The sequence below is a fragment of the Dipodomys ordii genome, unplaced genomic scaffold (assembly GCF_000151885.1).
Source record: "Dipodomys ordii isolate 6190 unplaced genomic scaffold, Dord_2.0 Scaffold133, whole genome shotgun sequence".
Taxonomy (NCBI): domain Eukaryota; kingdom Metazoa; phylum Chordata; class Mammalia; order Rodentia; family Heteromyidae; genus Dipodomys; species Dipodomys ordii.
Window position 1 is genome coordinate 5,520,632 of NW_012267349.1, and position 27,115 is coordinate 5,547,746.

At 34.9% G+C, this 27,115-nt stretch overlaps 2 protein-coding genes across 2 annotated transcripts in view; one reads left to right on the plus strand and one right to left on the minus strand.

The window, feature by feature from the left end:
* Thsd7b (thrombospondin, type I, domain containing 7B) overlaps positions 1–27,115 on the plus strand; it is a 793,597-nt gene that overhangs the window by 657,602 nt on the left and 108,880 nt on the right. The window lies entirely within an intron of this gene.
* On the minus strand, positions 5,358–7,098 carry LOC105996622 (low molecular weight phosphotyrosine protein phosphatase-like). The gene is made up of 2 exons (XM_013030806.1): positions 6,725–7,098; positions 5,358–5,457 (listed from the first exon to the last, which is right to left on the minus strand). The coding sequence occupies exons 1-2, from the start codon at positions 7,096–7,098 to the stop codon at positions 5,358–5,360; spliced, it is 474 nt and encodes a 157-aa protein (XP_012886260.1).

Sequence of the window (27,115 nt, forward strand, 5' to 3'; positions counted from 1 at the left end):
CCCAAAGAAACGTAAGTTGCATGGATTCCCTCATTTGTAATAATTAGAATGTACCTACAAATAGACACAATACATAGTAAAAGACAAAATATTACACTTCAACGTGATAAATTAAACAGGACTCTAAACATTCACACAGAGGTGGATATGCTTAGGAGAAGATCACAAAGGCTCAAAAACTGTGTACATATGATCATTTAAAAGTATGGGTGTCGAAACAAAATTAATTTTATTAACTATATTTTTACAAAAAGTTTACCATTCAACAGGTCAGTTTATATGTACAATGCATCTTGATCAATATCACCCCTTTAAATAACTTCCTCCTTATCCTGTCATGGTTGAAATGAGACAAGATATCAGAAACAGAGAAATCTATAGTGTGACATCTAACTACACAGAAGCATGCAAAAATCTTACTGAATATTTGAAATTTGATTGACAAGAAGATGATAATACATTAATATCTGAAGGGAAATGAAGTATCTTTTTAGTAGCGATTGGGAAAAATTAAGTGGAAAAGAGTTTTGAGGATTTTTTTCTTTTTTCATTTCTTTCCAAGTATTGGCTGTTAATTGAAAACCAGCTGCCATTTGTAGCATTACATGCTCCTGTGTCACACTTGGGAGATTTAGAGTTAAAACTTCGCAAGTCTAAAGGAAACAATCAGTTTCCTATAATTGCTCCAGCAATTCTCTACAGAGATGTGTCTGCCTCTTCTATGCTTTGCAATACTTAATTATTGACTAAATTATTAGTAAAGGAGCTCTGGAAATACACCCAGCATAAGCCAGGTTTACAATTGGGACATCTGAACATTGCTTCATAGAGTGTGTTCCATACAAAATTTAAGGACATTTTTATATATTTGTCTTCCAAAAAAACCTCTGTGCCAAAATAAGATTGAAAGGTATGGTATTAACTAATTTTAGTTAATTTGCATATGATTAAATAAAGCTTCATTCTGTCTACTATATTTCTTGTATATCCATCTATAGATGCACATTTGAATGATTTAATAACTTGGCTATTTTGAATAGTGCCATGATAAACATGGGTGTGTTGGGATCTTTAGAGTAAACAGACTTTGACTATTTTACATATATACATCACATAGCTGGACCATATGGATGTTCTCTAATATTTTGAACAACCTCCATACTGATTTCCATAGTCACTGGACTAGTTTACATTCCCAACAATAACATGTACGTATGGGCTGGAGAGAGAGTAAGAAATGTGTTAACAAGTATTTGCATATATACATATATTGTGGTGTTGGGTATCAAATCCAGAGCCTTGCACATACAACAGGTGGATTTTTTAAATGGGTCATTTCATGGATTTATAGCCTTTACTTTTGACTATGAAGATGCTTTTCTGTTGCTGTTGTTGGTCGTGAGGCTTGAAATCTAGGCCTGGGCGCTGCTCCTCAGCTCTTCAGCTCAAGGTGAGCACTCTACCACATGAGCCATAGTGCCAGTTCCATCTTTTTCTGGTTATATGGTGCTGAGGAATCAGACCCAGGGCCTCATGCATGCAAGACATGCACTGTACTACTGTGTCACCTTCCCAGCCCTGAAGATGCTTTAAAATGATCTATTCAACCATTTTATGAATTGCATAAAGACAATTCTGAACATGGCTAAATAACTTTCCAAGTCCACAATGTTTCTCAGTAATTAGGTCTGTGATCCCTATTGTAACCTCTGAGAATGTGGTACTCGCACACAACTGAAACTGAATTTATAATTAATGACAGTGTGAATGGTACTTTATATTATTTTATTTTATTTTTGGCTGTTGGTCGTGGGGCTTGAACTCTGGGCCTGGGCACTGAACCTCAGTTCTTCAGCTCAAGGCTAGAGCTCCACTACTTGAGCTTCAGTGCCACTTCCAATTTTCTGGTGGTTTATTGGAAATAAAAAATCACATGGACTTTCCTGCCCTGGCTGGCTTTGAACTGTGATCCTTAGATCTCAGCCTCCTTGGTAGCTAGAATTACAGGTATGAGCCACCAGCACCTGGCTTGAATTATACTTCTTGAATACAGAAAATGATTTCTACAGTTAAAGCATGATGAAGCTTCTAGACATCCTGACTATTGGATTTTATCTGAATCATGATTCTGTTTATCACTAGGCTCTTTTGTATCTACCAAGATAGGGAGATGACCTATCAGAGGCATGCTGTTATGGGAAAAATTGGGAGACAGAAAAGGTCATTGGTAAGGAGTGTGTGTAAGTCCATTTTGTGGGGCTGTAAAAGAATAATAGTTTCTTGTGATTTATTTTAAAATACAAATATCTATTCCACAGTTTAAGAAGCTGTAGTGATCAAGATCAAGATGATGTAGGAACTGTTTTCTAGTAAAGGCTGCCTCCTCTAGATGGAAGAAAGGCTGAGTTCTCACAGGCAGAAGATAGAAGAGCAATAGGCCAAAGTTTGCATGAAGCCTCTTTTGTAGGATCACTCTAAAAGATCCAATTTCCAGCATTGTCATTTAAGCAATAACTGAATTTTTGATGGGGCATAGGTAAATGGTAGTAGGATGGCTTCTGATTGAATATAGACCTCATCCTTAGAGGCAGGAAGTAGAAACATGATGGCAAGAGGCTAGAAAGAGTAAATAGAAAATAACAAAACATGTATTCATTTGGGCTAGTATCAATGTTTGAACTCAGAGCCTTGCCACTCACTCGGACTGGCACCTTACAAGATAAACTATGACTGTAACCTGGCTTTTTGTTATTTTTGGAGTGGACTGCCACAGAATTTTTACCTTGGCTAACTTTGAACAGCAATGCTCTGAATCTCAGCATCCTGAGTAGCTAGTCTTATCATCACAAGTCTTTTTGGAAGCGTGAATAAATTAAAGTATACAGCACCAAGAGTCAGACACATTTTTAAATGACTGTGACAGCATTTGATCCTATGAGGAATTTGGCAAGAGTTGAGTAACTGAAATTAGGATAGAGAGGAATGTGGGCATCATTGAGCCTTTAATTTAAGTATATAACCAGAGTAAAGAGTTTTCATATCTATACTAATGGACAATATGTGGTTTCGATTTTTCTGTCTCCTTCACCTTCCTATTGTTAAGTGGTATCTTTAAAAGTCACTACCATTTGTTTGTACAACCAGAAAATAAAGTAAAATCACAGTGATCTGATTTATTCTGTTGAAGGCAGGAGGTATAGATATTCTATTCCAAGATAGTGACATCTGACCTTGTTAAGTTATACATCCTTCTTTCCTCTGAAGTATAGCAATTGACAGCACAGTATTTATATTGCCTGGACACTGAGGTAAGTAAAATAAGCTCACCAGAGCATGATGTTTTCTGCAATTAATGATGGCAGTTGGGATTAGTATTGAACTCAGTATAGGTTCCCTTGCCTCATTCCTATCTTCAAGAAAGGATGAATATGGCTTAAGTAAGCAGTGAGTAGGTACAGAGGTAGACACCCAGACAAGCAACTATTAAGCACTTCAAATCCAGCGAACAGCAATCTCAATGAAATTTCTATGAAAGCTATGTTCATATCTTATTTTCTACACCACATTTTTGCACAATAAAATTGTGTGATAATTCATGTAATTATACCAATAATTATCTAATAATTGCCATAATTAATCCAGGACTCCCTTGAGGGGAAAGACAACTGACCAGTTACACCTGCATCAGCTAATTTCAGGTGCAATCATTTTTGCATGCAATTTTTTTACACCTATAATTAATTGGCAGGGCTCAAGTTAAATGTAAGACAAAAGCATCTATGTTACCATTGTTCATAATATTCAGGAGGTTTATACCACTACCTAGTGGTGCAACACTAATTAATTACTGTTTGAAATTTTTAGCACAGTGTCTTTCTGGAATGACATGGAGACTATGGTTGAATTGTGTTTTCCTGCTCTCAGAATATCAAATAGAACTTTCTTAGAAGAAAAATGAGCCAAGTCTACAGCTCATAACCAAACAGAAATGATTAGTCTTCTATAATATTACAAAGAGAATGTATTGACAGAGCAAAGTGGACTTGAAGAGTAGTTGTAATTTTAATTTTGGAGTTGACTATTAAAGAAGCAAACAGTTCTGATTTCCTTAGTTAATGTCCTTGTGTATACTGAAAACATGGATGTTCAATAAATGCTGAATGAATGAACAAATGAATAAGATTGCAACTATTTTAGGATAATTTGATTTGGGATTTTTTTAACTTTAAATTTCTTTTTTTTAAGAATGCTAAAGATTTATTTTGTGTTCTTATTTTGAAGCAAGCTATAGCCCAGACTGGCTTGAACTTATGATCTTCCTGCTTCAGCTTCCCTACTGCTAGATTTACAGGTACCACTATGCCTTGCTTCTGTCTTAAACATGTAAGTGTGTACTATGAGTAAACTGAGCTAGAATATTTCTTAGATAGGCAGAGGAGCTGCTATCAGTAGAGTTATTGTGACTCTGTAAGAGGCCAGATCAGCACCATATATGGGAAGCAACAGCATTAAACAATTCTAGGCAGGCAACATGCCAGGTAGAGACCACTGTCCAGGTCTTCAGGAGCTCAGGTCTTTATTATTTCACTGACTTGTATTTTGTTCTTCCATACTTACTTGTTCCACTGTTTTGTAATCAGGGCAAACTGAGAAGTTCAACTAGTCAATTAACTTCCTCAAACTAAAACCTTTTATTCTTGGGTAAATTAAACTAATTGTCACCTAAAATTATTTTTTTCTTTTTTATTGTGAAAATACTGTACAGGGATATAATTACATGAGCAAGGTAATGAGTACATTACTTATCAAGCATTGTTGCCTCTTCCTTTGTTTCCACTTCCCATCCCTGCCCATCCCCTCCCCCAAAGTTGTAAAGTTTGTTTTTCATTTATTTATTTTTTTAATTTTTTATTGTGAAAATACCATACAGAGGGGTTGCATGAACAAGGTAATGAGAACATTTCTTATCAAGCATTGTTGCCTCCTCCTTTGTTTCCCCTTCCCATCCCTTCCCATGTCTCCCCCCCACCCCTCCCCTCTGCTCCCTCCCCCAGCTTTTTTGTTGCAATGGGTCCATCTGTATACTTGTTTAAACAATTGTTTTTTTTCCCTTCCCTTCCCCAAATTATACCAACATCAAATACAGTGAAAACAGGGGTTATACCATGGGGGAGGGACATACAAAGTAACAAAGAAATCATCTCATAAATATGTTAGAAACAATAGCAAGCAAGAAATTTTTAAGATAACAAAGACTAAGTCAGCTGAAGAAACAAGGGTTGGGGCTAAGGAACGCTACTACATGTAGGCACAAGACTAGTGGGTGAGTTGTTGGCTTAGCTGTGGGCAGTGCTAGCCTAGTGGGCCTTCTCTAGGAAGGCTCTGCAGCACCAGACACTGCTGCTACACAGCTCGAAGTCAGAGTGGTTTCCATAATAGGGATGTTCAATAATGAGTAGTTTAAAAGAATCACATAGTACATTATAAGTATGTTAAAAACAATAGCAAGCAAGAAAAAAACACTGTTTCCCTGTCTTTGGGTTCATTTCACTTAACATCATCTTATATGGTCAGATGTACATAGCTTTAAAATATCTTTTTTTTAGGGGAGGGTGTTGTGGGGCTTGAACTTGGGCCTGGGCGCTGTCCCTCAGCTCTTCAGCTCAAGGAGAGAGCTCTACTGCTTGAGTCACAGCGCCCCTGATAATGTCATTCTTTTGTTTCTTTGGTATGTTCTTCCCCCAAAGTATAATTCCTGTTTTCTCTGTATCTGATTCACGTGTTCTGCATCTTGTATATACATTTTTATAATTTGGGGAGGGGAAGGGATATAACAAAATACTGAAATAAGGATACAGGTTGACCCATTGTAACAGTAAGATTTACAAGACACTATGTCGAAAAAGAACTTTACAATTGCGGGGGTGGGGAGGAGTTGGGGAGGTGGGGAGGGAAGGAATCATAGGGGACAAACAAAAGAGGAGGTAACAATGCTTGATAAGAAATGTACTTCGGCACCATTTATGTTAGGTTTTTAAAAAGAGGTAGCCCAGTAAGAACAACAGCACTCAAGTGGTATTCAGGTAAGGGGTAGATTTATTCGGTAGACCTGCTGGGACCAGGCAAGGTTGGCACTCCACGTGGCTGGCAAAAGAGAGAGGAAAGAGAGAGAGGAAAGAGAGAGAAAAGAGCAAAGAGAGCAGAGAGAGCAAGAAAAGAACAGAGAGAGAGCTAGAAAAAGGCAGAGAGAAAGCTAGAAAAGAACAGAGAGATCTAGGTAGCAGAGAGAGCTAGAATAGATCAGTGAGAGCTAGGTAGCAGAGAGAGCTAGAATAGAACAGAGAGATAGGTAGCAGAGAGAGTTAGAATAGAGCAGTGAGAGAGCAGAGAGCTAGAAACAAACAGAGAGAGAGAGAGAGTTAGAATAGAACACAGAGAGAGAGCCTGGGCCTGCGCTAGGCCTTATCTAGGGTATGGGGGGGGGGCGAAGGTGTGGCCACATCAGGTTAAGATGTGACCTCAGCAGATGCAGATGTGACCTCTTCCAGGTGTCCCAGTTGCCTAGGTAACGCAGGTACTGGGTGGAGACTTTGCTGCGAGGAGGGTGGAGTCTGCTAGCCATCCAGGAGCAGACCTTACAGTACTCATTACCTTTTTCATGTAACTGTAACCCCTCTATACAGTACTTTTACAATAAAAATATATATGGAAAAAAATAATGAGTTGTTTTTGTGGATCATAGCTCCCAAGTAGTTTGATTTTAGCTTTGCAGTTTTTAACTTGATTACTTTTTCTATTTAAATCTCTCAGATTGTTTTCATCCATACACAGTATGTAATCGAATGTAACGAAGTCTTCTTTGGTAACCTGTCTTGCCATATGGGCTGTGCTAATGTCATGATTTTTTTGGCAGCTCATAGCTCTTGGGTCTAGGGCACAGCCCATGTTCCAGTCAGAAATAGCATCGCTGTCAATGGCCCAGTTATCTGAAACATCTTGGTCAGCTACAAGGTTTCTGAAAACTGCTTCTGCAATGGGTGACTGGCAAATGTTACTCAGACACAGGAATAGCACAGACTTGGAACCCCGTTCTACCATCTTCCTGGGTGGTCACTGGCACCTCTTGTTTTAATTTCTTAGTCTTGTACAAAGAGGTTTCTGTTCAACATGTCATTTTGTGAGTATAATGCATTCTGATCAATATCAGGACCATTTTGGATATACCTTACAATACTACTAGAACAGCTGAACAAATCCATTGTGCTAGTTCTTCTGTATATTAAATGCCAGTATTGGATGTTTTTCTAAACATATAAAGCTATTATAGTCTCAGTTCTTAATAGAGAAATCTTCAATTTTTGTATTACTAATTACTATTAAAAACTGGCAGAGATCTAATTATAGAACAAAACATAGATTAAAGTAAAAAAAGAATTATTTTAGATTAATTTGCTTCATGTCTTTGCTAACTTACTAATTTCCTATAAAACACACCGAATTTTTAGTTTATTTGATGAGATCACAGCCCTTGAGGGGGAAATTAATGGCTTTGAAATAAGACTGCTTTATTTGTGTAAAAAATTAAATGGTTTTCTATTAGCCACTAAAATGCTTGCTCATGGGACAAACATTTGTTGTGTCCCTCAGAGTGTGTTTTAAAATACAGACGAAAAGCCAGGTACCAGTAGGACAGGCCTGCAGTCCTAGCTACTCAGGAGGCTGAGAGCTGATGATCATGGTTCAAAGCCAGCCGGGACAGAAAAGTCCCAATGAGACAGACTCTCATCTCCAATTAACTACTCAAAAACCAGAAGTGGTACTGTGGCTCAAATGATAGAATGCTAGCCTTGAAGAAAAGAGGCTCAGAGACAGCGCCCAGGCCCAGAGGTCAAGCCTCACAATTGAAAAAAAAAAAAAAAAAAAAAAAACCAAATAGGGTTACAGGTGGGCACATTTCAACAATGAGATGTATAAGATGTTATGTCCAAAATGAACTTTACAACATTGTAGGGGGGAGGGGAGGAAGGGGGAGGGGCCTGCGAGGGGGGATGGAAAGGGATGGGAAGGGGAAACAAAGGAGGAAGCAACAATGCTTGATAAGAAATGCACTCATATATGGGAAGGGAAGGGAAGGGGAAGCAAAGAGGAGGCAACAATGCTTGATAAGAAATGTACTCACTATCTTGCCCATGTAATTGTAACTCCTCTGTATGGTATTCTCACAATAAAAAAAAATTTAAAAAAAAGGAATGCACTCATTACCTTGTCCATGTAATTGTAACCCCTCTGTACGGTATTTTCACACACAAAAAAAAATTCTGTAAAAAAAAACAGAGCAAGACAAAGTTGGCCTTCTTGCATTTCGTTATTCTTTCTTGTCTATTTACAGAGCTTTATGACCCCACTGTGGATTTTTAAATAAGTAATATTTGGAATTTTTATAATTAAAATTAAGAATACATGTTAGATAATTTATGACATACAGAAAAATATATTCTTACATGGACAAGTAGTGTGTTCATTTATATGTAGAGTCATATATATATTGTTCTATATATGTAATAGATCATATATGCAATATATAACATGATACATATAAAATGTGCAATTACTCAGGAAGACACAATGAAATAACATATTTCTTAGCAATGTATCTTAAATGTGTTGGAGAAGACAAAATAGGTGTCTTTTTCTCTTCAGTCACCAAAATGTCTTTAGGTGCAAATGACATTTTTTTCATAAATTAATTTCTTCTTAAAGAGTTAATCCCTGAAATTCCTCTATATTAGGAAGATTCCTTTTCTCAATATACTATTCAGAATCTCAAACAATAGGAAACAAGTAGAATAAAATAAAATCTGGTATTCTTGCACTGGTTATATCAACCAAGGACACTCTCCTTTTGGTCATATGAAAGACAGCTTTCTAGTTTGTATAGTTTTATTATTAGGTTTAGACTTACCTAAATCCAACAATTTCATCAGTCCTTCTCCATAAATCTATCTTTCCCTCCCTCCATTGCCCTCCCTAAGATGTAAATAGTCCACAGCCAAAGCCTAGGAACATTTTACCTGTCATTATTATTGCTTTATTGTTTGGACTTGTTTGTTTTCAATCTTTCATTTTTATAAAGAAATTGTTTCGTAACATAGTCCATTTTATTCCAAAACAATTTGCAAATGTTATATAGATAACTCTTCACAAAAGAAAGCTCTGTGTCTTAAATACAACACTACATTTGTTTTGATGTAGTCACAGCCTATGAGCCTTCACCTATGTGACCTGTCTTTGTAGCTTATTGGGAAATAAATGAGTTTTATATGATTGAACAGACCATAAGGAACTAGCCATTTGCTTTTGCCTCCCTGGTTTGTCTGTTTGATTGATTCCCTTTCTTCTCATGTAGGAGCATAATAAGAATAAATTAAATGATTTGATTATATTTTCGGTTTTCTCTTTAAAAATCACTCTAAAAAAAGAAAAGCAAACATTGTAACTTTGCCCGGGCACACATGTGAGTGTATTCATGTGTTAGTATGCACACACAATTAATGCTACTAGAAAAGAAGATTGTTTTGTTCTAATTTTGGTTATAGGGTGTTTGAATCATTGATTGTTTTCCTAGTCCTTCAAAAGTCCTTTTGTCTTTCATCCAAGTTTCTTCCATTCTTTCTGACTTTTGCACTATTGAGCATAAATCATTACCTCTTTTTCTATCCTTTTACCTGTTTATGGGGGGTTTAAAAGGATTAATAAAAACAGGGTTTTAACAGCAGTGTGTCTATTTTTAGAGCTCTTGGTGGCTATTATGTTGTGTGAAGCAATCCCTTTTATGTCACTAGGAGCATAAGAGCATTTTATGATCAACTGGAAGCTACAATCAAGAAAAAATATTGTTGATGATATTCTTAGGCATTACATGTTTTTATCTCACCTTGTTTATGGAGGAGAAGACAATAGAGATGTTCTTAGGAGGGAATGGAGTTTGAGTTGTGTCTGTCTGTATTGTTCAGCTTGGCTTTTCTGTTTTGTCAACTCTAAAATGTGTATTTTTCTTAATTTATTTTTACATCAATTCACTAAGTTAAAAATAAATGCTGAAATTATGAGAAGATTTAATACATCTCATGATAAAGTTATAGACTATCAATATATAGTTTTCCTTCTCCCAAATTTTAATATGTATAGAAACTGATACATAGATCAATGAATAGCAAATATGTCTTTAGCATGATTAGATGAAGTTCCAAAACATGAAGCTGAAAGCATATTTATTATGATTATACCAAATAGTTTTTGTATAAATGCCATATAATAATATATCTATGAACTTAATATAGCATGCTTAACATAGAATACCATATAGATAGATATAGATATAGATAATTAGTAGAAAAAATATTAAGCATATTCACTTAATATACCCTCTCAGGACTGAAATTAGATTTGATATCTTCTTTAGTTATCTATTGATAGATTCTTGTTTTCTCTATTGTTTTATAAGGCATATTTCAAATATTCTTTAAGATTTTTTTAACTTAAGTTTATTTAATGTCTTGAAACATTTGAATGTGGTGGTTCTTCCTTATAATCTTAGAACTTTGAAGACAAAGGTAGGAGGATGTCAAGTCTGAGGTCTGCCTGAGCAACATACAGAGTTCAGGACCAGCTAGGGATGTACATAATACCAAAGGATACAGATGTAACTCAGTGACAGAGTACTTGCCTACCATATACATGATCCTGATTTTGATACCCAGCATTGAAAACAAATCAGCATTTTCTAAATCAGCATTCACTTTAAACACACACATCTATATCAATTCTCTCAATCACATTCATATACTAGACTGAAAATTCATTATCAATGGGAGTAGAAATGAACTGTATGCTGGAACATACATGAAGTTGTTCATATCACCTTAGAAGCTGACTTAATTACCATTTGTGTTAGCTCTCATTGACATTTATTATCAAGAAATGAATAAATCAGCTTGCATGAAAATGGATTGGAGCGTCAATCCCTGTATCTTTAAGTGTAATAACCCATGCAACTTGAGGCTTAATGTATCTTCTCACATCTTCTTATCTGGTAGTCCAATTCTCATATTCCTTGTATAGTACACCTTGCTCAGTTCCTAACTTACAAACAAGTAATTATTTATGAAATGAACAATTATTTAATAGATCCTAGTGGTCTTTTCCCAAAACAAAGCTAAAAACAAGGTAGTATAAGTTCTTAAAAATGATATTCTAGTAAAGAAATAGATTGCAAGGAAATCCATGCACACACACATATGTACATGTGCATAGTATACACATATATACACACAAATATACAAAGTTGCAGAAAATGATAGGTAATGTGAAGATCAGGGCTGTGATCATGTGTAATATGAGGATTGCAAGTTATGTGAAAATCTGGCATTAGTTCTAAAAAATGAATAATATTTTGATATGTGGAAATAGAGTTGACGCAGTGGGAAATTTTTTTCAATCAATTTTGGCCCATTAGTTTTAACATAACAGCTGTATTTTTCAGTATAAACAGACTAAAGTAGTTTGAACAAAAATGAGGAAATGAGTGAAAGCTGGATCTAGAGGTGAAAATAATCGAAATACTGTGGTATATATACACAACGGAATTCTATGCCTCCATCAAAAAGAATGACATTGCCCCATTTGTTAGGAAATGGAAAGATTGGAAAAAATTATATTAAGTGAATTAAGCCAGGCCCAAAGAACATAGGTCCCATGGTTTCCCTTATTTGCAATTACTAGTATATATCTGAGTCAAGCAGAAAAGATCAGATAAGATGATGTTAAACAAAATGTACCTCAAGATAAGGACACAAGTGGGTTTTTTTCTTGCTATTGTTTCTAACATATTTATAAGGTACCATGTGATCTTTTTTGTTGCTTTGTATGTCCCTCCCCCAAGGCATAATTGTATTTGATGTTGGTATAATTTGGGAGCGGAAGGGAAAAAACAAATTGCTTAAATAGGGATACATATTGACCCATTGCAACATTGAGATGTACAAGATGCTATGTTGAAAAGTGAACTTTACAATTTCGGCAGGTGGGGGGAGGGGTTGTCGTTGTGGAGATGGGAGGGAAGGGATGGTAGGGGGAAAACAAAGGAGGAGGCAATAATGCTTGATAAGAAATATACTCATTACCTTGCCCATGTAACTGTAACCCCTCTGTACAGTTTTTTCACAATAAAAATCTTATTAAAAAAAGAAATACTGAAGAGAGTTTGAGGAAGAACAATAGATGCTTGATCTTATTTAGAAATTATATGCTTTAGGCAAAGATTAAGTTGTTATGACTGTAAGATTAAAGAAATAAAAACAGAACAACAGAAACAAAACAAAACAAGAAAAGCCGGGCACTGGTGGCTCATGCCCATAATCCTAGCTACCACCCCATTTGTTAGGAAATGGAAAGACTTGGAAAACTTATATTAAGTGAAGTAAGCCAGACCCAAAGAAACATAGGTCCCATAGTTTCCCTTATTTCCAATAACTAGTATAGATCTAGGATAATTTTACCAGAAAAGCAGAATAAGTCAAAAATTACATACATATGACCATATAAGATGATGATTTCACTTAGCATTAAGTGAAATGAACCCCAAGACAGGGGCACAAGAGGTTATCTTTGTCCCTGTTGTTTTTAATGTACTAGACAATTTTTTTTGTTTCTTTATATGTTCTTCCCCCATGACATAACTCCTGTTTTCACTGTATTTGACTCTGGTGCCCTGCATCTTGTATATACATTTTTCTAATTTGGGGAGGGGAAGGGAAATAACAAAATTCTGAAACAAGGATATAGGTTGACCCATTGTAACAGTGAGATGGACAAGACACTATGTTGAAAACGGACTTTACAACTTCTGGGGGGAGGAGGAAAGAGGAGTTGGAGAGGTGGGGAGGGATGGTAAGGGAAAGACAAAGGAGGGGGTAACAATGCTCAATAGGAAATGTACTTATTACCTTACTCATGTAACTGTAACCCCTCGGTATAATATCTTTAAAGAAAAACAACAACAACAGAAGAAAATCTGGGCACCAGTGGCTCATGCCAGTAATCCTAGCTACTCAGGAGAGATCATAGTTCAAAGCCAGCCTGGGCAGCAGTGTTAGTGTGACACTCAGAAAACCGGAAGTGGTGCTGTGGCTCAAGTGGTAGAGCACTAGCCTTGAGATGAGAAGCTGAGGGTCAGCGCCCAGGCCCAGAGTTCAAACCCCATGACAGGAAAAAAACAAAAACAAAAAACAGAGGGAAAAGAACACCAGTAATTTCAACTTAGTTTTTCATGGTACACTTGAATTCATGTTCATGTCTAGTATGATTATTAATAGTTTTAGAAAGTTCTTTGTTATGATCCTGAAGAATGGTAAAAGGTACTTTTAATTACTTTATTACCCCACAGAAATTTAGCTATGCATAAAGAAGAAATTTCTTATTATTACTGAGAGAACTTTCTGCCTTGTTAGTATTAATCATGCAATCATTATTTTCCCTGTACAAATTTTAAGTAGCATTGCATGAACAGAAAGCAGATAGTTGTGGCAAACCTTAAATTATGGAGATGTCTTCCTAAAACCATAAGCTTTCGGCAAACCAAAAAGCCTGGGTATCGACATGAAAGCAACAATGAACCACACAAAACATTCTAGTTTCCATAGCCAGGGATCTAAATTGCAATCCAATCATGGCCATCATCAAATTTGTCAAGGCAGTTCATGAGTTATTTTCATAGATGCAACACTAATGTTCAATAAAATAATCATTTGAACATTGTCCACTGTTCATTTACCACTTAACCCTGAGTTAATCATGTCTACCATATATCATAAAGCAGACATTTCTCTAAAGTCAGGAATTTTCCCAAGTGTCTTATTAAGCACTTTTAATGTTCCATGCTTCAATCTAAAGCCAATGATATTCTTCTGATATTAGCCCACATAATTTATAACTGGTAAATGACCACTTTTAATAATAGCTTTTGAAATGCTGATAGCAGATTTGACCACCTGCTCAGTTTTGTAAAGTTCTGGAAGTTTACTAAGGTCTGACTGCAAGCTCCACTCTTTATAGACTTTCATGATGATGATGATGATGATGGTTTCAATCAAAGTTAATTAGATTTCTCAAGATAACAGATGCAGGTTGTTTAACTAACCTTCCTGATTTAGTTTGTTCAAAAATACTATTTTGTTCATTAATGATTTAATCTATTATGTGAAAAAATGAATTAAAACTGAGGATGGGTTTTGGATTTGGACTACAATTTTTTGAAATACCTAAGTATTCATAATTTATTTTTCTTTGGGAACACATTTTTTTTCTTTCATCTTTCAACAAATAATTTTAAAGCCTTAGACTAGGCCCAAGTTAAGTACTGACAATACAGGGCTAGGGGGAAAAAAACATGATAGCAGATCTCATGTCAGGGAGTACACTGTCCAATTTTAGAGATGGCCATGATTAAACCATTAGTCAGGTGAGTTCCACATTAGTTATAATAAAGTTATGGAGCGAAGAAAAATACAACTAGAAAACTATCAGTTAGTGGCAATTCTAACTGCAAAGTAACAATTAGAATAAGTGAGATAGGATCTATAGTTCAGGAATTAATCTGGTGTATTTGTGCTATAACTTCAAAAATACCAATTATTATGTCTTTTTGCCATCACTGACCAACTGTGACTATGGTACCTCCTATGGAGTGTGAGTTAAGCTTCAAGGATTTGTTTTATTTCCTTAGGCCCTTGATCTTAGCTATCAACTTTCAGAGCCAGAGGACAGATAAAGATATCACTCAGTTTTTCTCAGATGTTTGTGCTTTCTGTCTCCACAAAATTAGAAGTTTTATATCCACTTAGAGTGATAGTTTACTTGAGAAATGAGAGGAAGCATTCAAATTCTAACTAAAAATGTTGCTACTAATTTGAATAACCAGGAAAAGGATTTCTTTTTCTCTCTTTTATTTTTCAATTTTATGTTGTAATAGCAGCTCAACTAATGCATATGTAATTTTCTTTCCCTTTTGCTCATCATGCACTGCTAACATGGACTTCTACAAAGGCTCAGGTTGGTGCTGCAATCTGCTTTGGTCTTTACTGTTTTCATTTAGTGAAAAAGAAGCTTTGATGTTTTCCTTCACAAAGTCAGCTTTTTTTTTTTCACTTTGTAAGTCCTGATCAAAACATTGTTCACACATGGAAGAAAAAAAAACTTCATCCTAAAGGAGATTTAGTTTCTTAGATGCAGCTATTGGACGAATTCCTCTTCTTTAGTGGAATGTCTATTTTACAAACCTCTAAAATGATTTATATCAGCTTAAATTTGCCACCTTGGGTTTATTTTATGATATGAAGGAAATAATGCTCTTTCAGAATCAACAGAAGTTACCAGTCTCCAAAAATTTTTTATATCAAAATCTGCTTTAATCTTTTCAAATGCATTAAAAAGTATTGTGCATGGTCAGTGTAGCTCTATTCAGTGTTTAATAATTCCATGATAGACTCCTATCAAGATACTGATTCTAGAATCATGAATGCCTCTGCTACATTGCTCACAAAGTTAGTAATCTCGGCCTATTTCTGTCCTGCTCTTGTCCTTATTTCCTCATAGTTTAACAGACATTACAAGACTACATGAATAGCTCTTATAAATCTCAAGTTCTTTAATTGTTTGAATAAATCCTCATGCTATTTCTATCCACACAAATGCTCATTTTAAGTATTATTGATCATATAATGAAAAAATGACAGTAATGTTTTTAGAGACTACACATATAGTATACTGAAATGTAATATAGAATGCCTTTAAAGTACCCATAGCTTAGTCTATCTGAAGTAAGTTTGTCAGTCATATGAAAATCCAGATTTTTCTCATGTGAAGAGAAAATGAAATGGTTAAATAGTTTTGATCCCGTATATGGGGAAGATATGAAACATACAATTCCAGACTTACTTGACTTTCTATTGATTGATGGTTAGGAAGTGGATTTTTGGGTCCAAGAATTTTATATTGTACTCTCTGTTATGTCTAAGCTTTGTTTAATATGCTCAGGTTGGCTTTTTAGTGTGTAAAAACATTGCATGATGTTCTTGGTGTGGCTCTCATTTCACACATATGTAAGGTGAGTTTATTACAATTAAATAATAATTTCATACTTTATACTTAACATTCAAGATTGCTGCAGTGACTGGTCAAGATGAATACTGCAGAAACTTTTTTTCTCTGAGCGGGAACGTTAACCTTTTGCTATACATTCCACACTGAGTGATGGGCAATTTGTTGGATTCTCTTAGCTTACTGACCCCAAATGTTTCATTTTGATCACTTAAAATAATTTTCTTAAGACTGATGATAACTGATGGACATCTCCTCATTCCTGGTATATATTTTCCAGAATAAATTCTTTAAGTTATGGACTACTTTATCTTATTTTTTAATTTAACCCTGCACTGTAAAGGTTGTCATTTGAAATTCTATCACAAATGTTAAAAAAGTAGGCACTCCATGTAAAAAGTGATTAATGTCTCATATAAAATGAGATAGTAAATAAAGCAATATGGCTTTTCAAGCAATGTGATCTTGTCACAAGTACTCGGATCTGCTGTAAAAGCACAAAAGCAACCAACGGCAATGTTTACATGTGGAAGCATGTGACTCAATAAAACTTGATTTAATGAAATAGGCAGTGGCAACAAAAAAAGATCTCTCAAAAGTCTTTCCTGTACAAGAGCAAAAACAACACAACTTACCAAACTCAGGTTCCTTAAAGCTCCTTTTTTGTTTTTTTTTTTAAATATATTTTTATTGTCCTTGTAGAGTTGATATACAGAGGGTTATAGTTGCATGGATCAGGTAATGAGTAATGAGTAAAATTCTTTTTGAACCATGTCTCCCCTTCCATCACTCTCTCCCAGTTTTTCCCCTCCCGTTCCCCCCTACTAGCTATCCAATTCATTTTCCACAGTGTCTAAGTATCACTACTGAATTTGTTCATCTTGGCTCCACCGTTTATACACCTTCCCTTACTCTCCCAAATACAAACAAACTAACAAACAAGACAGAAGGAAAAGAAATCAAAAACAGGAACAATGGCAATTAAAAAATGTCTCTTGTTTATTTCTCTTAGAGTTCAATTCATAGAGGCTCCCGAGTTATGTGCAGATTATCATACAGAATAATTTTCTATGAAATGAACTCGAAGCTCTATTTTTGACAGTATTAGGTTTGGACTAAGTTTTGAACAAACTAGGGTTTGGTAAACAAGTGCTCAGCCATTTGAGCTACCTCCTTGTCCTCTTTTTGTTTTACTTCTTTTTTTAACTCAAGTTAGGTCTTTACTTTTTGTCTGGGTCTCATCTTGAGACATCTTTCTCTCTGACTTCTACATAGCTGGGATTACAGACAAACACTATCAGGTCTGGCTTGTTTTCTGAGATACACCTTTGGCCAGTGGTAGTCTCAAACCATTATCTTCCCATCTCTACCTCACTTATACCTAGGATTACAAGCATGTACCATTAATCAAAGATGTGTACCAACTATGGACCATGTATACAGGGAAAACAACTCCATCTCAAGACCAACGGAGAGCTATGCTATATTTTAACTTGCCCTGTTCTTATATCTTCAGTCCCAGTTCTAAGGTGACCTTTAACAAAGCAGCTCACAATTGTGGTTAAACATGAGTAAGTACAAGAACAGAGGTAGCAGCCAAGCTGCAGTCTAGAAGCCCGCTGGAGAGGGCTGAACAGTATGGCTTCCTTCAAAGTCTTATCCCTGAAGCATTGCCATTATTTGAACTCTCTAAAGATTCCACTCACAAAGTAGATTTAACACTTATTTGGGTCAGTCTGAACAGCTTCTGCCCATCAGTGCGACATCAGTCTAAAATATTAAGAGGCAATAGTTTAAGATGTAGCTTCCCGAGATTGTAACAGTTATGGTTAGAGATAACAAAAACTTGAAAGCATAAGTTAGAGAATAAAATATCTACAGGGATTTTGAAAACAGCAAACATACACATAGGACTGTTCTCTTGCTCAGGAAAGATCTAATAGTACCTTAGGCCATTACCAGAGGGCAATTTTAAGGTTTTGTGCAATAAATAAATAGGTAGATAGATAAAGACAATAAAATAACAAAATAAAATGCAGATAGCCTGGATTAGGCATGTTAAATAATAAATTTATGTCACAGAATTAGCTTAAAAAAGTTATTGAACAAATGACTGCAGCTATCAGCATGCTTAAAAAATTTGCAACAATGAGATGTACAAGTTGTTATGTCGAAAGCGAACTTTACAACTTTGGTGTGGGGGGGGAGGGGAGTGGGGAGGATTGGGAGGGGGGAGGATGGGAAGGGATGGGAAGGGGAAACAAAGGAGGAGGCTACAATGCTTGATAAGAAATGTACTCGTTATCTTGCCCATGTAATTGTAACGCCTCTGTACAGTATTTTCACAATAAAATATATATATGATTTTCAGAGTTAGTATATTATGTTATTTTTAAATATTTAAGTTTCCTCTAAAAGTTGAGGTGTGCATGGCCCATACACAAGAAGAAAAGATAGTGGACTTACTTTGACAAAGATTTTAAGTCAACCATTTTAAATGTGTTCAAAGATCTGTGGGAAACCACATGTAGGGACTGAAGCTATGAGAATATGCCAAGCCAAATAGAGAATTACAGCACCTAGATAGAAATCATAAGAAAAAATGACATTCCACATATAAAACGTACAAAAAATTGAATGAAAAAATTCACTCTAAGGGCTGGACCGCAGATATGAACAGTTAGAAAAAAGAAACAGTAATTGAAAACATAAATGTTAAGATTATATAATGTGAGGAACAGAAAAAAATTAAAGAAAAATCAGTAAAGCTTCGGAAATGAGTGACATTCAAACATGCACATAATGGAAATCTCAGAAGAAAAGAGAGAAATAAGAGGGAGATTGGGAAAGGGGGAGAAGAACAAGAAATTGGTGAAAATGGATTTGAAGAAATAATGCACTAAAATTTGGTGACAAACATTAGATACCAAAAAATTCAACAAACTCAGAAGTCTGTATTTTGACATATCATAACAAAGCATGTCAAAACCAAACAGACAAAATCATGTTAGAAGCCAAAGAGCAGTGACTTATTGTAGACAAATAATCATCAATGTCATGGTTAGCTTTCAAGTGCTCTTAGGATACCACAGAGGCCAGAAAACATCCAAATTGCAGACAGAGAGTAAAGCATGACTTTTTTCTAGCAAAAACATTTTTCAAAAATGTAAGGGAAAAATTTTAAATCCTTAATAAAAGAAAACAAACAACTCATTGATAGTTGACCAGTTATTCACTAAATACTAAAAGAAGTCCTTTAGCTCACCTGGAAAGTTACCAGACAGCAATTGAAACCTCTATGAAGAAAATAAAGAATTTTACCAATAAAAATATAGCTAAAGATAGATACATCAGTACAGAAATCTTCATCCAACAAGAGAATATACATTCATCTCAACTGCATGTTCTTAGAAGACACCTGATATGATAGTCTTAGTAAATTTACATGAATTTAAATCATAGAAAGTATGTGAGAGAAGCAGAATTGTCAAAACAAATTGAGAAAAGACAACTTGTAAAAGAAATGCTCTATCTTTGAGGATTTAGGCTTACTGATTTCAAAACTGCAGCAATTTAGACTGTGGGAGTTACCTGAGGATTGTATAGCTCAACACAGTAGAACTAAGAGCATAGACATGGATATATGAGTTGAAAATCATTTGATACTTGATATGAATGTTATATTAGCTTCTTATCGCTGCTGTTATACAAATTTAGTGGCTTAAAACAACATAAATTTATTATTATAGATTTAGAATGTAGAAGTGAAATTCCAAAATAATTTTTACTGAGTTAAAGTCAAGTATTGGAAATACTTGTTCTTTCTGGAAGCTTCTAGGAAGATATCACTTCCTCTTTCACTATGTGTGGTCACATGTATCTAAACTGCTTCATTTTCCCTTCACCTTCTCCTATATACACATAATCCACTTTTTAATGTTCCTCTCATAAAGATCCTTTTAATTATATCTAGTCTACTTGAATATTCCTGTTAATCTTACTAACAAAATATTTTTTATTTAATCTGAGAAGTTTCTTTTTCTGTTGTGTAAAGTAATTATGAGGGTCTCAGGACTAGGCTATGAAACTAAGATACTTAGTTTGGTTCCTGATCTACTTAGCACATATACCAAGGCAAGGTAATAAAACAAAACATTATCTCTTCATTTCACATGCAAAGCATAAATGTTGTCCATTTGTTTTCATTATATGGAGGAAATTAAACATGGATCAAACATTAAAATATAAGGGAACAAATTATAAAGCATTTAGAAGTAAATATCAGTATTAGTCTTAGGACCCAAGACTGTACCATGAACACCTAAAACTCAGGGAACCAAAGGGAAAAATGTGGTAAATTGGATTTGATCAAAATACAAAGTTGCAAGTTGAAGGACACTATGAAGAAATTGCAACAACACACAAAATTGAACATTTTATTTACCAATTGTAAATCCGATAAGACTAATATTGAAGATACATAAAAGACTCTTAAAATTAAACAATAGACTAATAATCCAGATGATAAATTGACACAGCTACTCTAGCAATTTCTTCAACATATACCGGTAAAGATTTATGAATTGGCTGTAAACACAAAATTTTTCTCAGATGCTAAGCATTAGTCATTAAATACTAATGAAAACTAAATAGGTATCAGTTCATATTAACTAAAAGTCCATTATTTTTAAAAGACAATGATAATCATCAGAGTCATTGTAGCTTTCATACTTTGTTGGAATACAAAATGTGGGCGCTATTTTGAAATAGTGTTTGGCAGTTCCTCAAAAAAGTAAACAGTCTTCAGATGACCCATTCATCCTATTATAAGATATAAAATCAAAAGAGATGATAATATATCAATGTGAAAACTTTCATACATAACACCACTAATCATAGGACACAAAAGATGAAAATTACTTCAATGTTCAGTAAATAAATAAGCAAAATTCAACATATTCATACATTTGACTATTATACTGTCATTATAAATCATGAAATACATATTCATAATACAAAATGGATGAACCTTGAAAATATTACCCAAAGTAAAAATAATAAGATAGAAAAGGCCAAATATTATATGATTAGTTTACATGAAATGTACAAAACAGATACTGCCTCCAGGTCTGAAAGCAAATGAGTGATGGATTGACAGAAGCATAGTAAGAGGAGAATGTGAAGTAACTGTTAATGCGTATGGATTTTCTTTGGGGGAGGAGCACCACTCTGTTACAAATAATGGTATTAGTTTCCTAGATTTGTGAATTTATTGTAGAAGAGTGACTTTAATGACATATAAATTGTATCTGATATTTTTCATCAAAAAGGGAATGGCTGGCAAGCCTAATTTGGTCTGTGAGGTATTTTTCCAATGTTTACATAAGATAAAATGAGCCATGTCGTCTTTATTTATCCAGTGTAAAGCAAATTCTAGGTCTTAGCTATGTACAGAGCATCAGTAAATGTCTGCTAAATTGATAGATGAGTAATTGAGTACTACATGAGATCACACTCATCTATTAAAAGAGCATATTCTGTAACTGTGGTAATCAGACCAATTTATCTTTAATGAAGAGTAATTTTCATGGTATTCATACACATTTTTTTCTTCCTACTCCTCATCACTATCTTATATTCTACCTGTATAGAGTAAGTGATCCCTAAATATTTAATGGTTTATTTTTAATTAAGTCTTTGACCATAGCAGATATTTTTCTCTTTACGGACACTCATTCCACACTCGAGAGAAATGCCAAAAAGTAACATGGCTGTAGATTGTAACTAGCCCCTTGTTTCTTTATGAGAATCAAACACACTGTTTTTAGAGATGACTGAGGTTGCTTGGGTGTTTCTTCTCAGTAGTTATCAGGTGTTGTACTGGATCCTTTAGTTACTTCTCTCTCAATTTTTGAGTGTTTAGTGTAGTATTCAAAGTTTGTTAGACTAGACTCCATGGGAGCCCAGATGTATTTTTGATGAAAAACATGAAGTAGTTGGAATAGATCATATTCCAAGTTCCAAATTCTATCACATCTGTCGCAATCTCACATAAACATTACTTTTGTAAAGAATTCTTTCAAAGTGTCTGAAACTCATATATCATTGACATGTTTCTCTTGAAAATGATAGCTATTAAAGCCATGCTATGAAGAAAAAACTGGACCCCCAGAGGGCCATAAGTGAGCTGTCAGAAAATCAATGATGGAACTTGATACAAAAACCCTTTTTCACCGTTCCTTCAGACTGGTTTGTCCACTAGACCACAGATAATCATTCACAGAATATAAAAGATCACTTCACCCATCACTGAAATAAAGCCACCCCGCAAAGAGGCCTGGATTATCAATTTAATAGAACTCAACTAAGGAATCCAATAAAAAAGGACAGGAATCCAATATACACAAACTACTTGATGTTGCTCATCCCCTAAATTGCTCTGTAGATGTCACTTCATCAATCCAAAGCAGTGTGTTTCTTGCTAAACAGGAAACATTTTAAACATGTATTCCCATCCCATAGGAGAGGCCAGCTTAGATTTAAAACCACTACCTCTATATCCTGGAGTTGTGTTCTCATGCAGTTATCATGATTGGAGCTAATACTAGGTACTATATGCAACACAAGAAATGTACAAGGTGTGGATAATAACTTCTAAGACACCATGTTGTCACTGTGAGCCTGACCCATCTTACCAGCAGCATGTGTTTTAACTTAAGCCTGGTGAGTCATGGCCACGTGGACTCTGACTATTATCTATCTTCAATCCTTTCAGAAATTTCTATTTTTTTGAAATCTTATTTTTTCTAAAGATGCTTTACAGAGGGTTTAAAATTACATCAGTAAGGTGATGCATACATTTCTTGTAGAGCATTGTTACCCACTCCTTTGTTTTTCTCCTACTATCCCTTCCCTCCCCCATTTCCCACATTCCCCACCCTTCCAAAGTTGTAAAGTTCATTTCCAACACTGTGTCTTGTGAGTATCATTGTTGCAATGGGTCATTCTATGTCCTTATTTCAGAATTTTGTTAATCAAAGGCACTAGAATTCTACTTCCTAAATTGTATAAGGAACTAGACTAATACATTTCAGATACCATCATATAAATCCAAAGAAGTCAATTCATAGATGAGAGAATTTATGAGAATAACTGCAAATTCATTTTGATTTTAATTTTTCAGAGCCATTCAAATCTAGAGATTAGACTGTAGTTAAGAAGAAATGGATTTTACTTGTTTCATAATGCCAAAACCCTTATACAATTAATAGAAGGACATAACTCTGCCTGCCTGCCTGCCTGCCTGCCTGCCTGCCTGCCTGCCTGCGTTCCTTCCTTCCTTCCTTTCTTCCTTCCTTCTTTCCTGTGCTTTCCTGTGGCTTGAATTGTGGGCCAGGGTGCTGTAATAGAGTTTTTATAAATAAGACTTTATCTAGATCCTTGAGACACAACTTATTTCTTAGATTTTGTTTTAAAATTTTCTACGAAAATATTTTTTATTTTATTGTAAAGATACTGTACAAAGGGGTTACAGTTACATGAGTAAGGTAATGAGCACAGGTCTTGTCAAATATTGTCACCCCTCCTTTGCCTCCTTTGTTTTTTTTTTTCTACTGTCCACCCTCCCTCAGGAAACTGTAAAGATCATTTCCAACATAGTATCTTGTGAGTCTCATTGTTGCAGTGAGTCATCCTGTGTCCTTGTTTCAGAATTTTGTTATTCCCCTTCCCCTCCACCCCCAAATTAGATAAATGTATATACAGGATGCAGGATACCAGTGACAAGAGGGGAAAAAACATACAAAAGAAACAAAAAAAAAAGTCACATAGTACATTAAAAACCACAACCATAAAGAAAAACTCTTGTATCCATGTTGCTTAGCATCATCTTATATGGTCATATGTACATAGCTTTTGAGGTTTTTTTTTTGCTCATCTGATAAGATTAGCCTAGACATATACTAGTTATTGTAAATAAGGGAAACCATGGGACCTATATTTCTTTGGATCTGGCTTACTTCACTTAATATGATTTTTTCCGTCTTTCCATTTCCTACAAATGGGGCAGTGTCATTCTTTTCTGATGGCAGCATATATATATATATATATATATATATATATATATATGCTTATATACACCAGCACAACTATGTTTATCACAGCATTATTCACCATAGCTAAAATATGGAAACAACACAGATGCCCCTTAGTAGATGAATAAATCAAGAAAATACGATGTGTGTGTGTGTGTGTGTGTGTGTGTGTGTGTGTGTGTGTGTGTGAGTGTGTATACTGGAATTCTGTCCTTGGATATTTGAAAGTTAGGAAAGGTGGGTAGGGGAAAAATAAAGGAAGGTATAACAATGCTCCATAGGAAATACTCATTACCTTGCTCATGTAACTGTACCCCTATGTAGAGTATCTTTACAATAAACAATATATATTAAGAAAATAAAAAGAGATTCATGGACTTTGCTGCCCTGAAATTTGAAATTTGATCCTCAGATGTCAGCCTCCTCAGTAGCTAGCTGGGATTACAGGCATGAACCACCAGTGCATGTCTCAAAAGAATCTTTTTTTTAAGTCGTGGGGCTTGAACTCTGGGCCTGGGTGCTGTCCTTCAGCTCTTCAGCTTAAGGTGATTGCTCTACCACTTGAGCCACAGCCCCACTTCCGGTTTTCTGGTGTTTAATTGGAGGTAAGAGTCTCATGCACTTTCCTTCCCTGGACTGGTTTTGAACTGTGATCCTCAGATCTCAGCCTCCTGAGTAGCTAGGATTACAGACATGAGCCACTGGTGCCTGGCTCAAAAGAATCTTTTTTTACACTGATTCATTCAGTAGTTATTTCAATATATAAATATGGAGCATGAAACAAATGGAAAAACTTTTCTTTCCTTCTTTCATTTTTTGTTTTTCTTTCTTTTCTTTTTGGTGGGGTGGGTTTTCTGTTGCTTTTCTTTTTCAGAACATTTGATTCTCCAGAAATTTTAATTTTCCATTAAATCTGTTGATTGTATAGACAAACTTGGGCTTATATTTCAGCTTCTTATCAAAGTCAAATCTGTTGAAATTTGCCTACTTTATATAAAAGTGTTAATCATATTGTTTCATATTTTAAACCTTCTTTATTTGTTAAATAAACTTTTAATATTAAGACTTGTAAGCTTCTTCCACCATATGATCAGATATCTTTCTTTTCATCAACCAAATAAATTTTCTAAAATGGAGGCCAAATATAAGCACAGAGATTTTCTCCTATTTTTAATTTTACATAAAGCTATAGAACTGTATCAGTTTTGTATCTCCATTACTGGCCCCCTCTGCGGAAAACTATTTGCAACAAAATGCTCTGTATTTTATAAAGCAGCATCTTTCAATTAATTCTTAATAAGAGTTTCAGACTAGTAGAATTAGGGTAGAAATCAGAGCCAAGATCCCAATTTATCCCCAGTGAGTGAATGGCAGGATTCCATCATCCAATCAATCTTGCCTTTCAGTACTGAAAAGGTCAGGCAATGCCATGCTTGTTATAAAACACCACTCCTGGTTCACTTTAACTTTGGTCCAGATGGATCAAGTGCATTATGGCAAAACTCACCAAGAGTTCCTATTTTTAAAGCCATTTTTTGCTCTTATATTTTAATATCTTAGGACCCAATGTAGCTGGAGAACTAATTATATATACATGGTTATATATAATATATAATAAATATGTAATATAGCATATAGTATAATATGATATGTATTATATGTAATATAGCATATATATAATATATTACATATATGCCATATGTAATATAGCATATAATATGTGACATATATGCTATATTACATGTTTATTATATATTATTCACAGAAGAACTATGCTCTGTGCATAAGTATGTATCTTCATATATGTGGACCCATGTAGCTGTTTGTAACAAGTATCATCCGTGCAAAAGAAACCTGTCTATAAGAGAATTTTATAGTTATTTTCATTTTCCTTTTTTTCCCTCAAACTGTAAGTATGAAATGGTATCAGCATTTTTTCTTGGCTGATACAGTGATCCCTTCATCTTCTTCAGGCTGTTATGAGGCAAGTATCTTTTATAAATGAGATATATTTGTAATAGAATTTTCAGACTAGAATTTTGCTTTTGTACATCTTTTTAAATTGGTTTGTGTAGAAAGAAGCAAGTCCGTTTTTCGATTTCACTTCTATTTCTATTTCACTTCCTCATAGCCTGCTAAATAAGTGATATGCAAAAACTTCGATGTATCTCCAAGTACAAAAGTTTTCTTTATAGTGGTGATTGGATAGGATTGATAGATTGTAGTATGGTGGGCCCAGGGCCCTCATGGCTTGATAAGTACAATGTGTGAAAGTGTTTCTTACAAATGATGAGCTTTCTTTTTGGTGGTGATATTAGAATTCAGACCAGACCAGGCTTTTGACTTGAATGGAGAATAGTGTTAAGATAAAGAGATAAAGATAGAAAAGGTAAAGATGAGATTGCATGGCATGACATCATATTCATCAAAGTTGAGCCAACATAAAATGAGATGGTAAATATGTCATTAAAAAGCTTTTAGAATATACTCAGGTGTTTCTGCTACTTTTCTCGTGGGCGGTTCTCCCTGGGACTCAGCACACTTGTGAAATGGATTCCATATTCTATCTTTACAATGTTGTTGGTAAAAAAGAGAGATTTGAATATGTCCTTCAGTTCTAGAATATATTATTAACCTTAAATAATTCCAAAAACTTATGCTAGTGTTCTCATTGTTGCTTGTTTCTTGTTATGTACTGGAAGTCTGCTGGGAGGAGTAGTGAAAATAATAGTTGTGAAGATCATTATCCCAATCCCATAACCCTATATTGAGATCACACCAATTTCTCCTTTCTAAGCCTCCTCACACACTCCTTTTGCTTGCACATTGAAGATGATTTATTTTTAAAATGCCTTGATAAAAATATT